Source organism: Sus scrofa, chromosome 8 (assembly GCF_000003025.6).
Source record: "Sus scrofa isolate TJ Tabasco breed Duroc chromosome 8, Sscrofa11.1, whole genome shotgun sequence".
NCBI lineage: Eukaryota > Metazoa > Chordata > Mammalia > Artiodactyla > Suidae > Sus > Sus scrofa.
The window spans coordinates 112,128,468-112,143,428 of NC_010450.4; the positions used below are offsets into that span (position 1 = coordinate 112,128,468).

Below are 14,961 nucleotides of genomic sequence, written 5' to 3' on the forward strand. Positions count from 1 at the left end.
TTTCCTCCCGGCCCCCACCCCATTCAGGGCATACTAACCTCACTGCAAATGAAGAGGACCATTAAATTTTGAATGGATGGATGGATGAATGTCAGCCTTTTTCCTCAATAACTGAAAATATCTAAGGAAACAAAAGGTAGTTAATTGGTATCGTGCCAATGTAAGTATTGGAGAGATGGCATTTTATTTTGAGACTGTTTTCTCCCCAAAGAATCTATTTCCTTCCAATTGCAAAAAGAAAATCAACCAGAAAACAGGATTTATCAAGATGTTTTAAAAGGTGGAAAGGAGAAAAGTGATACATATGTTGACAGATAGGTACAGCATTCTACATCAGGTCTGTCCTAAGATGAGTGTACTTTTCCTGGAAAGGGCTATGTAGTCATGTCATTGAATCCATTTGTATTCATGTAACTATTTTGATCTTGACCTACTTTGACAATAGAAAAAAATGAATTACAAAAGAAAGGTTTTCTACCCCTAAATAAAGAGAACCTGTGATCTTTAAATTAGCATCTGAGGGAAAGCAGAATGAGAAGCAAAGGTGTTTGCAACTCAGAGAAGCCCAGAAATCACATGTTATTTGGCTTGCTGGGTCAAACATAACAGATTAGAAGAACACCCTTTTCTTTAGTCATGGCTTGTCTTGTGATTATAAAGTCACCATTCATTTGTATTAATTATGGACATCTTTCCATTAGTCACAAAATTATGTCAGAATTTCTTGGCAGAGTTGATTCCCAGTTAAAATGTACTTATGAATAAAAGCTGCTGAAATTTTTCCATTATTTTTTAATATAGAAAAATGCTTCTATAAAGTCGTGGTGTAATTCTCAAGAAAGTGACACAGTCCAGCCCTGGTTAGAGCTCCAGGAGCCCAACTGCTTTCCAGATAACCTTCCTTTATCCTCTTATTGAATTGTAACCAGCATACACATCCAGAGTGTCTGGACAAAAAGTGTATTTCTTTCAGTCTCTGGGTCTTATCGACCTCAAACAAATAGATGGCCAGATATTTTTCCAGCAATGATGAGTTTATTCGAGATCAGCAAAGAATTGGAATTTGGGGTCTGCAACCATGGTAAACCATGCATGCGCAAGTCCTCTCTCCCTGCAGGGCAAGGAAGAACCCTTTTTTGGAGGGGAAAGGAAGTGGGGAGGGCTATAGTAAGTGAGTCCATGGCTTTTCATTGGCTGAGTTGTTGCTAGGCAAGATGAGGGGTCTTTCTTCCTCTTGGGCTCCACTGTGTCATAGTGCAGGAGAGCTACCCCTTCTGGTCTCCAGACTCACTGAATTGAGGTTTCCCTTTATGAATTGTTCAGAGTTTCCTATTCATATATGTCCTAAAATTACTTTCAGAACTTTGAATTATTTTCTGACTTGAATCAGCAGCTGAACTCAAAGAGAAATCTTAAAAGAAGTGGCCTTATTGATGAGCATTCTTTCTCAACTTCACACTTAGATCTGGAACACTTTCTGTGCACCAAGGCGATCCACCAAAGTAGTAGATGCTTATAGTTATTTATTTCCTTTTCTCCTTCACAGCTTAATTTTCCTTTTCACAATTCCTTGTGCCTCACACATACACAGTAGACATAAAAACAAGGTCACTGGCATAAAGAAGCTCAGGCCATCTCCCCAAGGTGCTCATTAGCAACTATCCTATGTCAGAATCCTTATACCCACACGAAAGTTCACCATTCTCAAATAAACTTGACTCCCCAAAGAGTATAAGTGACTTGGCAGAGATCTTGATGTGAACATTAAAGATATTTGAGCTACCACTATGTACTGATTTTAGTGGAATCCCAGGAGTTGGGGGTGGGGGGAACATTTGAACATATACACACCCTTTAAGAAGTGTTAATAGGTAGAACAATAAATACAAATCTTAAGCAGGGCCTCGGGTCAGATAGAAAAATACCAAGGAAAGTTTTGGAGCAAGGTGGCATGATAAACCCAGCTTTCTAAGGAAAAAGGATAAAACCATTGCTTTTTTTTATTATTATTAATTATGGACTGATTTTCATTATCCACATTGACAGAAAAAGGGAAAGGGGATAAATATAAGCTTGACAAGCTCAAAGTCTATCAGGATTTCATTTGGGTGATCTTTATCTGGTTAGTTACTTTGTAATTATAGCTACAGAATTACCATCTGAAAAGTATTCAGCACCTGTAGTTACGTTCTGCAATATGAAGTGCATTTAAGATGTTAAACACGAAGAGTTCATACCATCTAGAAATTACTAGTTATCTGGTAATAAAACAACTTGGTGTGAGCATTATACCCAGCTATGGAGGCCAGCCCGCCTGCCTGCCTGCCTTGCCTGCCTGGCAGAATATGAAGTACTGTGGATTACTGTTGAAGCTTTAGGGAAGTCATCGATCTTATGTTAAATAGGAAGAGGGCCAGCAGCAAGTCATTATTCATCTTGACTGTAATTGAAACTTCACCGAAGATATTCCAGAATGGAAAGACCGTTTTAATCCACTTCAGTTGCCCATTTTGCTAAAGAAAAATTTTCTCTTAAGCAAAATGCAAAAATTGTAACACATTCAACTCTAAATGATAAATTTGGGTTACTCAATTGAAGAGTAAGAGTTAATGCTTCCTTACATGACTCCCTCTTTTAGAAGAAACCTAAGCTTAGTTCTAAATTAATCTAAAACATCATTTAAATTTCTCCATGGTGGAAGTTTATATAGGATACAATGAGTAACTGTTTTTATTATAGCATTCATACTTTAACAAATATCAGTTATTATTACCAGCTGATCCAGAATGGCTTAGATAATTTTTTTTGTTTTATTGAGGTATAGTTGATTTACAGTGGTTTTAATGTTAATTTCTGCTGTATGAAGAGTGTCTCAGTTATACATATATATATATATTCTTTTTCATATTCTTTTCCATTATGGCTCATCACCGGATATTGAATATAGTTTCCTGTGTTATACAGTAGGACCTTGTTTATCCATCCTACATATACTAATTTGCCTCTGCTAATCCCAAACTCTCAGTCTGCCCCATCCCCCTCCCACCCCTGGCAACCACAACGCTGTTCTCTTTGTCTGTGAGTCTGTTTTTTTTTTTTTTGTTTTTTTTTTTTGTAGATACGTTGACGTGTCATATTTTAGATTCCATACATAAGTGGTATCATATGGTGTTTGTCTTTCTCTGACTTTGTTTGGTATAATAATCTCTAGTTATGTCTATGTTGCTGCAAGTGGCATTATTTCATTCTTTTTTATGACTGAGTAGTATTCCATTACATATATACATGTACATATGGTATTCCATTACATGTATATATATGTGTGTGTGTATTTATCCATTCATCTCTCAAGGGGCATTAGGTGTTTTCCATGTCTTGGCTATTGTAAATAGTGCTGCTATGAACATAGGGGTGCATGGATCTTTTCAAATTGTATGTTTGTCTGGATATATGGGATTGCTGAATCATATGGCAACTCTTCATTTTTTTTGAGGAACCTCCTTGTTATTTTACACACTGGTTGCACCGACTTATATTCCCACCAACAATGTAGGAAGGTTCCCTTGTCTCCACATCCTCTCTAGCATTGATTATTTGTCAATTTTTTAAATGATGGCCATTCTGACTGGTGTAAGGTAGTACCTCATTGTAGTTTTGATTTGCATTTACCTGATAATATGTGATTATCTGTATATCTTTTTTGGATAAATGTTAAGATCCTCTGCCCATTTTTTGATTGGGTTGTTTATCGTTGAATTTTATGAGCTGTTTGTATATTTTAAAAATTAACCCTTGTTAGTCATATTGTTTGCATATATTTTCTCCTAATCTGTGGTGGGTAGTCTTGTCTTTTTCTTTTTTTTTTTTTTTTTTCTTCTTTGCTTTTTACTGCCACACCCGTAGCATATGGAGGTTCCCAGGCTAATAACTGAATTGGAGCTGCAGCTGCCAGCCTCTGTTAACAGCCACAGCAACATGGAATCTGAGCCAAGTCTGTGACCCACCCCACAGCTCACAGCAAGACCGGATCAAACCTGAAACCTCATGGTTACGGGATTTGTTTCCCTGCACCGCAGTGGGAACTCCTGTCTTTTCGTTTCTCACTTCCTTTGCTGTGCAAAAGCTTTTAAGGTCCTATTGATTAGGCCCCATTTGGGGTTTTTTTTTTGCTTTTATTCCTTTTGCCTTGGGAGACTGACCTAAGAAAACTTTGGTACGATTTATGTCAGAAAATGTTTTGCCTATGTTCTCTTCAAGAAGTTTTGTGGTGCTTTTCTTATATTTTTGTTTACTTTTGTGTGAAGCTCCTACTGCGGCTCAGTGGTTCACAAACCTGACTAGTATCCGTGAGGATGTGGGTTCGATCCCTGGCCTTGCTCAGTGGGTTAAGGATCTGGCATTGCCGTGAGCTTTGGTGTAGGTCGCAGATCAGCTCGAATCCCAAATTGTTGTGGCTGTGGTGTGGGCTGGCAGCTACAGCTCCGATTGGACTCTTAGCCTGGGAACCTCCATATGCCATGGTGCGGCCCTAAAAAGACAAAAGACAAAAAAAATTTACTTTTGTGTATGGTGTGAGGGTATGTTCTAACCTCATTGATTTACATGCTGCTGCCCAACTTTTCCCAACACGACTTGCCAAAGAGACTTTTTTTCCTCCAGTGTATATTCTTGCCTCCTTTGTGGAAGATTAATTGTCTGTAGGTTTGTGGGTTTATTTCCAGGCTATTCTCTTCCATTGATCTGTATGTCTTTTTTGTGTGTCAGTACCCTGTTGTTTTGATTACTTTGGGGCTTTTATAGTATTGTATGAGGTCTGGGAGGGTTACACCTCTTGCTTTGTTCTTTTTCTTCAGAATTCCTTTGGCAATTCTGGGTCTCTTATGGTTCCCTGTAAATTTTAGGATTATTTGTTCTAGTTCTGTGAAAAGTGTCGTGGGTACTTTGATAGGGATCACATTAAATCTGTAGATTATTGGGGGTAGTATGGCCATTTCATCAATATTAATTCTTTCAATCCAAGAGCATGGGATGTCTTTCCATTTCTTTGAATCATCTTCAATTTCCTTTCTCAATGTTTATACTTCTGAGAGTCTGTCTTTGACCTCTTTGGCGAAGTTTCCTCCTAGGTGGTTTTTTTTTTTTTTTTTTTAATGTAATTTTAAAAGGGTTGGTTTGTTACATTCCCTTTCTGCTATTGTTAGTATAAAGAAATGCAACCGACTTTCATAGGTTAATCTGTATCCTGCTACCTTGCTGAATTATCAGTTCTGCTAGCCTAGATAATTGATTTATATTTACCTAGGTGCTTGATCACAGCCATTACAATTTCTAGTAGTTTTGATCAACATGCCATGTGCAGCTACATGACCCTGAGCCACCAATGTCATCAGCTCACACACCCCTCCCCACATTTCTATAGAGCAGGGAAATGGTTCCCCTGCAGGTCTCTAAATTCTACATGTTTATACTGATTGACTTGCCCTAGCTGTGGAACCTAAGATTTCTAAAGATATCTTTAGAAAACATGTTTTTGTTTTGGTTTTTTTAAAAAAAGTCCTTGCCAGGAAGCTAGCAGTACATTAGGACTAATTCTCATTCTAAAATTGAAGAAATTCAAGGAAGAAGCAGAGGGAAGATTTTTATTCTTTTTTTTTTTTTTTGGTACTTCAAGACACATTATTTTCCCCTTAGGCTAGAATGATAGGATCGTATGGACATTCATTTAACTTGGTTCATAATTCTAGGTAATGTAATCAGTCTCTCATCAAACTGAGAATTCGATTGAAGGAGCAAGAGAAAGAATGATAAATAATTATAAGGGGAAGCTTGCAGTGCATTTGTTGAATATCGTGAATATGGTGCATTTGTTCTGCAGGAGGTGAAGGAGGTCCAGATTAAAGTGTTCCACACCCACAAAATAGGACGGTTGAAACAAAAGGTGTAGAGATTCTGCATCTTTTCACAGTTAAACAGAGTGCCACACAGTTAAACAGAGTGCCACACGTTGGCCTTGCAATTCAGTAGGAAGACTTAAGGAATAAGCATAATTCTTTTTTTCTTTTTTTTTTTTTTTGTCTTTTTGCCATTTCTTGGACTGCTCTCACAGCATATGGAGGTTCCCAGGCTAGGGGTCAAATCGGAGCTGTAGCTACAGGCCTATGACAGATCCAAACCGAGTCTGCAACTTACACCACAGCTCACAGCAACACCGGATCGTTAACACACTGAGCAAGGCCAGAATCGAACCCGCAACCTCATGGTTCCTAGTCGGATTCGTTAACCACTGTGCCACGACAGGAACTCCAGGAATAAGCATAATTCTTATACACTTAAGAAATAACAGAGCAAGGTCACCCTTTCCTCCAGAAGTTGACCACAGCAGAGCAGGGAGATCAAAGCTCCTTAACCTCTAAGCCAGGTTCCTCGGCTAGAAACATGAGGATAATGTTTCACCCTACAGTAAGGATGATTAGAAGGATTAAATAGCAAAGTTTTTAGCACCATCTCCACAAGAGTCACCCCCTAAATCATAATACGATGATTATTGTCACTAGATTTAGAAATTTAGAAAAGAACATATACTTTTGCGTATTAATATTCTCTACATTAATTTTAAAGAACTTTGGTTTTCTTCAGTGAGTCCTTACTTAGGTGCATGTAAATGCAGGTAGATTCTGACTCTCTAATTTAATGCATACATGTGCAAGATTCCCAGTAAAGCAAAAAATACATTTCTGGCCAAAAATACTTTCTTCTTCAGCTGTTCAGTAGTTACAGTTTCTATAAACGTGTCTCACGTTTCCTCTTCTCTTTGAGATATAGAAATAACCTCTTTCTGGAGGAGGAAAATGGATCAAATGTTTTTTTCTAAACATTTTCTTCTGTAGTTATTAAGCCATTTCTGCGAAAGTACAACTGTTCATTCACCCACTTAGTGCTCGCCGAGCCCCCATGTACACAAATGCATAATTATTTTCCTCTATGGGAAAATTTGATATGACAAGACCGTGATCATTCAACAGATACTTATCAAGCACTTTCTGCCAGCCAGGTCTTATGTTTCCAAGAGAAGAGCTTGCAAAACTCAGTGGAGGTGAAGTGATTTATTTGGTTCTATTTACTGGTTGATTTTAGGAGTCACTGCTTTGTTTGGTCACCAAGTAGGTCGTTTGCACTCCCTGAAGGAGTGCTGCCTGTGTGAGTAGGAAGGTCCCGCATGAGTCAGCAATATATGGCAGCAGTTAGGGAAAAAAATATGAAGCCTTCTACAAGTAATGCTCTTCAGGTTAATGTAATTTGCTCTTTGTATTGTATCTTGAAGCTTCCTTTTCAGCCCTTCTCTTTTTATCTGAGTGGGAAATACTCATTTTAAAAGAAACATTGCTTTCATATCAGAAAGCATACTCAGATATTTGAGTTATTCACTTGACCTCTGTTACTTTCTATGGAATCATACTCTGCAAAAGCTTTGTGCTTTTTTTTTAATGGCAGCATCAATACTGTTTTTCATTTCTCCTTGGTACAGGAATACCCCAGCAGGACATAGCGATTCTGTTTTATTTACAGAGACTTTTCTGACCAAGAGTCCACCTAATCTGACAAAAAGAGGGACTAATGAGTCCCTGTGTCCCAGCATCTTTTGTTAATCTTGTTTTATTCCCCCCCCCTTTTTTTTTAAGGGCCACATTAGTTCCCAGATAAGGGGTCGAATAGAGCTGTATCTGCTGGCCTACACCACAACCACAGGAATGCCAGATTTGAGCTGTGTCTGTGACCTACACCACAGCTCACTGCAACGCCAGATCCTTAACCCACTGAGTGAGGCCAGGATTGAACCCGAGTCCTCATGGATACTAGTTGGGTTTGTTACCACTAAGCCACAACAGGAACTCCTCATCCTGTTCTTAATACTATTTGAGTTCTGTTTGTTTCCTGGAGTATTTTAAAGCAAATCCAAGACATAATTTCACCCATAAAAATTAAGCGATAAGCATTTTTAAAATTATTACTAGCAACTTTCAGATGTTATTAAAGTCTGGGGTTTTGTTTTGTTTTGTTTTACAGTTGTTCAAAGAGGGATCAAAAAAAAGTTCTACATCTTGTATTTGAGTGTTACGTCTCTCAAGTCACTTTTAATCTAGAATAGCCTCTGATTGTGACTTCTTACTACTGGTATTTTGAAGGAAGAAATTCAGCTGTCCTACCGAAGTTCCACAGTTTGGCTTTATTCTATTTCCTGTAAACAGGTAGTAAAGTCGGAGACTAGATGAGATTCAAACTCAAGGTTTTAGGCAAGTGTGGCTCTGTATTCTTCCTATAGCCTTGTATGACATCTGGTAATTATGCCTATTATTAATGATAGTACTGACATTTAATAGCTGCCTGCCTTGGTGGAGAAGATGTCAGGAATCTATCTTGGGGGAGCATAAATCATTTTAGTATTTTAAAGCATCATCTATTTCTCCAACGTCATTTTTTAGTATCATTAACCTATTAGGTAGATGCCATGTTAAAAAGCTTTCCTGTCCTGGGACACAGTTTTATCACCGGGTATTTTATTTCCAGTCAAAATAATTCTTTTAAAAATTCATCTATCAGATTTCCCATCATGGCTCAGCAGTAAGGAACCCGGCTAATATATATGAGGATGTGGGTTTGATCCCTGGTCTCACTCAGTGGGTTAAGGATCCTGCGTTGCTGTGAGCTGCAGTGTAGGTTGCAGACACGGCTCAGATCCTGTGTGGCTGTGGCCATGGCTGGCAGCTGCAGCTCTGATCTGACCCCTAGCCTGGGAACTTCCAGATGCCATAGGTGTGGCCCTAAAAAAGCAAAAAAAAAAAAAAAAAAAAAAAAAAAAAAAATAAATTTTTCAACAAACTCTGAAAAATAAAATTAATCCGTTCAGGGAAAAGTTTCATTTTGTACCTTAATGCTATGTGGTTGAAATGCTTAGAGTTATAGAGTCCCCAAAGGAAGCACATCTCTCCTGCCATGAGCTGATTAATCTGGATGACCTAATTTGTCAGGGGAGGACCCACAGACACCCTGCTGCCTAAGGGACTAAACCTTCTCTCTCCAATACAGAGGGCACATCCCAAAGAATGTGTTTTCGGGGGAGTTCCCGTCGTGGCACAGTGGTTAACGAATCCGACTAGGAACGATGAGGTTGCGGGTTCGATCCCTGGCCTTGCTCAGTGGGTTAAGGATTCGGCGTTGCCCTGACCTGTGGTGTAGGTCGCAGACATGGCTCAGATCCCGCGTTGCTGTGGCTCTGGCGTAGGCCGGTGGCTACAGCTCTGATTAGACCCCTAGCCTGGGAAACTCCATATGCCGTGGAGTGGCTCAAGAAATGGCAGCAAGACAACAACAACAAAAAGAATATATTTTCGGTGCTTACAAAGAGGAGGGTAGAATAAAGTTTGCTGAATGATGAATAAATGTAAGTTTCTAATGAATAAAAACAAATTGCTTAAAGATCTTTCTTTCATAGGATTTTGGGTTCTTTGTTTGTTCATAGGAAGAAATCTTTCCTGGTTTCTGCTCTGTATGCTGCCTTTATCTTTGGCGGTCGGCATGTCATGAACAAGCGCGCGAAGTTTGAACTGAGGAAGCCATTAGTGCTGTGGTCTCTGAGCCTTGCAGTGTTCAGGTGAGTTTTTGTTTTGTTTTCCCCACTTTCCAAAGAAAATCCATTCATTCTATCAGACTTGGATAAAAGAAGCAGCAATTGAACATTTTTATCTTAAATCTCATAGTTTTTATTTTTAAGGACATAAACCCATGTCTTCTTGCAACCAAACTTGCCATATTATAGTCAGGCTCTTATCTTGGGAGCTTTCAGGCCATTTCCGCTTTTGTCTAAACTGTTCATGCAGTAATTCAGTTTATGTCTTAGGACCGGAGGCAGTGCATCGATTCCGTTATTTCTGTCGTATAAACATAGATGAAGGGCTAAATGGAAATCTACAGCAGGAAACTGTGGATGTCTGTGGGAGAGGAGGGTTCCCGTGTGACCTTACTGACTAGAACTTAATCGAAAATGGCTTTGGGGGCATGTGACCTGACACTGGACACACGTCTGTGTCAGTGTCACCAGACCAGAGAACGCTTTTATTCCGCATTCCCCAAAGCATCCTTCACCCCCATGGCCTGAACTGACTCACAGGCATAGGCTTATGCAGCCAAGTCTTTTGCATTGGGTAAAATCCATCACAGAGGCTGTTAGGACCAGGACTGGTCTCTCCAGAGACATCTGCCAGCCAACATCCAGACACACTCCTGGAAGCTTGAAGGAACACTCCTGGTTTTGTAATACTTGGTGATCTGGCAATCATAAAGCTAATTACCGCAGAGCTGGTGTCCAAACAGGTGCCAGAATTTACCTACAGCTCTAACAAAGGCACCTGCTCTATTTGTGTTTGGCTTGTCAGGACTGCAAGGTGATCAGTAGCTTTGGGGGGAAAGATGTAGATATGCTACAGGATAAAAACCTGTCTGTTTTAATATTTAGGAGTATTTCTTTTTATTTTTTTCATATTGCATATTAACTGTTTTACCACTAAGGAGAAATGGGTGGTAGCATGAAAAGCCTCACCAGTCACTTAAGGCTTATGAAAAATTTCAATCAGGAAGAGGATTTTCCCAAATTCTAATGATCTGTGCATTTGCATTATGTTGGCTCCTGGTGTCTGAGACACTCCTTCGCTTGTTCCGACTGCATGTGCTCTTTATTTTGGTGCATTTTGTAAGACAGCTGCATTCTAGATACCCCTGGTTTGGATCTCTCTCTAAAGACTCCTTCCATTTCAATATTCTCTAATACAAAGCCGTGTTTTCACTTCTATCGATGTGGAAGTTTCCCAGAGGATGCCTCACCTGGAGTACTTTGACATTTGAGGGGAAAAAGTTATCTTTAGCCTAATGATGCCCTCCATCAATTCACAGATTTTTCAGCATCCCTGAGCCTTTATCTAAGATTAAGTAGTCTTTTTCAAAACCTGATCACAGTATCATTCTCTCACCTACACTAGTAATAATTCTTTATTGTTAAATGTTCCAATTTCCCCGGTTGTCTCATAAATAATTTTTTGGACAATTTAGTTTGAAGAATTTTGGTCCAGATAGGTGCATGCATTTCCACTGGATGATTTCCTTTACCTTAGAGGTTTCTTCCTTCCTCTCAGTCCCTCTCCCCACTCCATCCTTTGGAGCTGCCAGATCATTTGCCTTTTAGAGTTCCCCCCAGGTGGGATTTTGCCAAGTGTGTGCTTATGTCCTTTTGTTTTCCTTGTTAGCTGATAGTTGGATCTAGAAATTCTATTATATTTAGGTTTTATATTTGACAGGACTTATTATAAGTTATTGTATGTTTTTATAAGAAGTTGTAGTAAAGGCAGGATAAATGCTTGATTCTTTGGTCATATTTAGCAGTGTCAAAAAAATAATTTCATTACTTAGCATGTGAATAATAATGGGTTTTTAAAGTTATTATGAACTCACAGACTTAAACGTTTTGTGTGCTGATGATTTTGAGATGAATTTGAATTTGATGTGTTGTAGTCCACTGCTGTATATTTTATGCTGAATTACCCCATGTTTGGACAGTGGGAGTTTCTTTTCTTTTTTTTTTTTTTGTCTTTTCTAGGGCCACACCTGCAGCATATGGAGGTTCCCAGGCTAGGGGTCTAATCAGAGCCGTAGCCGCCGGCCTATGCCACAGCTCCTGCAACTCAGGATCTGAGCTTACATCTGCGACCTATACCACCACTCATGGCAATGCCAGATCCTTAATCCACTGAGCGAGGCCAGGGATCGAACCCGCAACCTCATGGTTCCTAGTCAGATTCATTAACTACTGAGTCACGACAGGAACTCCATATTTTATGCTGAATTATCCCATGTTTGGACAATGGGAGTTTCTTCAAGCTGGCTCCCGAATCCTCTCTCACGTGCACTTGAGAGAGGAGAGGCTGTGTATGTTTGGGGGAGAGTGTGTGGATGACAAGCTCTTCCAGGCCAAGATGTTACATATTCCTTGTCCAGAGCTGGAATTGACCATTTCTTGAAGGATCCTATGTTCCTTTGGGGAAGAGAGAGAGTATTTAGAAATGACTCTAAGTTCTAGGGGTGGTCACTGTTGCTAAGTGAGTTCTTACGTCCAAGCCTTTCAGAAGGCAGAAATAGAAAATTCTTTTTTAAAAGAGATGTATCCAGAGTTAGCACTGATACTTCCAGTTCATATTTAACTGGAGAGTTTTTACTTAACTGATTGCTCCTCCTCCTATGCCAAAATCCAAGCTCCCAGTGTCAGCCAGTAATTACTCCTTTAATCATCCCACGATACATATGCAGTTGTCGACAACACTATCATACCTTTTTTAGATTAAGCGATGTTTTATCTTCCATTTCCTTAATTCTATGAGTTACTTTATTTTCTTCAGTCATGTTTAAGGAGTCCAAGCATGAACAGTCTACTAGGGTCTTGTAAAAATTGATCATAATGTTCTAATCAGTTATTTGGAGAATACCAATAATGGAATTCTAGCTATAGTAACCAAATGTGGTTCCATGTTAGGAAGAATATATTGAAGTTTCTCTATACTTAAAGGATTCTGATCGACAGTGCATTGAATGAAAAAGGCTAAATACAGAATGATATTTTTATTTAATGTTTAAATTTTATTCCTAGACATAAAACATATCATTCGTTAATATATTCCATTATTTGTAAAAAGTGTCTAAAAAGATACTCAATTCTTATGTCTGTGAAAAGGCAGAGGAGACATGCTTTTATTTATTATTTATTTATTTGTCTTTTTAGGGCTGCATCCGCGGCATATGGAAGTTCCCAGGCTAGGGGTCGAATTAGAGCTACAACTGCAGGCATGCACTGCAGCCACAGCAATGCAGGATCTGAGCTGTGTCTGTGACCTACACCACATCTCACGGCAACGCTGGATCCTTAACCTACTGAGCAAGGCCAGGGATCAAACCTACATCCTCCTGGATCCTGGTCGGATTTGTTTCTGCTGCACCACAGTGGGAACTCTAAGACATACTTTTATCAAATACCTTGTATTTACTAGAAAATAAAACAATTTCAGTGCTTGTAGAGCTTGGTTCTAGTGGACTGGCAATTTCGAGGTAAAAAGGATTTAACTTTTTTCTGTGAGGCTTTTCCTTACTTTAAAACAAATGACACAATATAATCTTGATGGCTCAATCCTGGATATTGGGTGTTTATTATTCTTTGTTCTTTTCTGCATTTAAAAACATTTTCTAAAATGTACACACATGCATGTACAATCTTGTACATAGCCTAGAGAATCTCAAGTGATAGTTGCTGTTTATTTTAGAATCCAAAAAGCTTATGAATGAAGTTGATATAAAGCATCAAAAATGGAGTTCCCATTGTGGCTCTGCAGGTTAAGGACCCAATGTTGTCTCTAAGGATATGAGTTTGATCCCTGGCCTCACTTAGTGGGTCAAGGATTCTGCTTTGCCACAAGCTGCAGTGAAGGTCGCAGATGTGGCTCGGATCTGGTCTTGCCATGGCCGGGGTATAGGCCACAGCTGCAGCTCCAATTCGACCCCTAGACTGAGAACTTTCATTATGCCACAGGTGCAGCCCTAAAAAGAGAATAGTTAATAAAATAATTAAAGCATCAAAAATAAGCTCTTCCAACAACCAGATGTTTTGATGGGTATTAATAAAAATTCTCTGAGTTCCTGTTGTGGCTCAGCAGAAACGAATCTGACTAGCATCCATGAGGACGCAGGTTCGATCCCTGGCCTTATGCAGTGGGTTAAGGATCTGGCGCTGCCATGAGATGTGGTGTAGTTCGCAGACGTGGCCCAGATCCGCTGTGGTGTAGGCCAGCAGCTACAGCTCCAATTCAACCCCTAGCCTGGGAACCTCCATATGCTATGGGTACAGCCCTAAAAAAAACCCCGAAAGATAATAAATAAATATATAAATAAATAAAAATAAAAATTCTCCTCCCTTGATCATGTAAGGTAACTTCATTTTTACAAGGTTATGTTTTTGCAGCAAATTTTCAACGGCTCTTCCCTTATTATAATTCACAAATTTGGATATATAGGTTCCTTAAGCAAAAAGAAAAATCCTCTCTTACTGGTCTACTTCAGAAAGAGGCAGGGGGGTTGTATAATTACCTGAAGAATGTTTTCCTTCTTTCTCTTTACCTTTGGATGTTGACTCAGTATGAGAGAGAGCAAGCTTCATATAGGCTGAGTACAATGTCATATATGAAGAGCTGTCATAAGGTTTCAGGAGCAGTTAGCATATGATCCAAGTGAGGTTTGCCCCAGGCCCGCCATGGATTGGCTTCATGGGAGAGTGGTTTCTCTAGAGTTTTCTTGACAATTTCTCCCTGTTAGCCGCAGGCTCTGCCCTCCCCTTCTCGATGTAAGTCATCAGCTTCTGGTGTCAATTAGTCTTTATGATATGATTGTGATAGAGCAGCCTGCTTCCAACTTACATCCTACCCAACTCAGGGATAAAACATTTCCTTATTTGGTAACTCCAGGTGGCATTTGGGCCTAGATGCTTTATTTTTGTGGGGGTGTGTGTGTGTGTACACTTCATTTTTCTTATCCTATTTTATTTTTTAGATTCCATATATAAGTGATATCACACAGTATTTGTCTTTCTCTGTCAGCATACTACCCTCCAGGTCCATCCATGTTGCTGCAAATGGCAAAATTTCATTTTTTTTATGGCTGAGTAGTATTCCATTGTGTGTGTGTGTATGCACACTATGTCTTCCTTATCTATTCACCTGTTGATGGACACTTAGGTTGCTTCCATATCTCGGCTATGGAAGAGTGTAAAGAGTGCTACAATGAACATTGGAGTGTGTGCGTGTTTTCAAATTAGCAATGCCGGTTTTCTTCAGATATAAACCCAGGAGTGGACTTGCTGGATCAGGCAAGAGTTCT

At 39.3% G+C, this 14,961-nt stretch overlaps 1 protein-coding gene across 4 annotated transcripts in view; it reads left to right on the top strand.

The window, feature by feature from the left end:
* The window catches only part of ELOVL6 (ELOVL fatty acid elongase 6), a 151,410-nt gene that overhangs the window by 89,798 nt on the left and 46,651 nt on the right, over window positions 1-14,961 (top strand). For all 4 annotated transcript variants that reach the window (XM_021100707.1, XM_021100706.1, XM_021100705.1 and 1 more), the window contains one exon: window positions 9,518-9,649. In XM_021100707.1, the coding sequence (XP_020956366.1) occupies window positions 9,518-9,649 (132 nt within the window). The remainder of the gene's footprint in view (window positions 1-9,517; window positions 9,650-14,961) is intronic.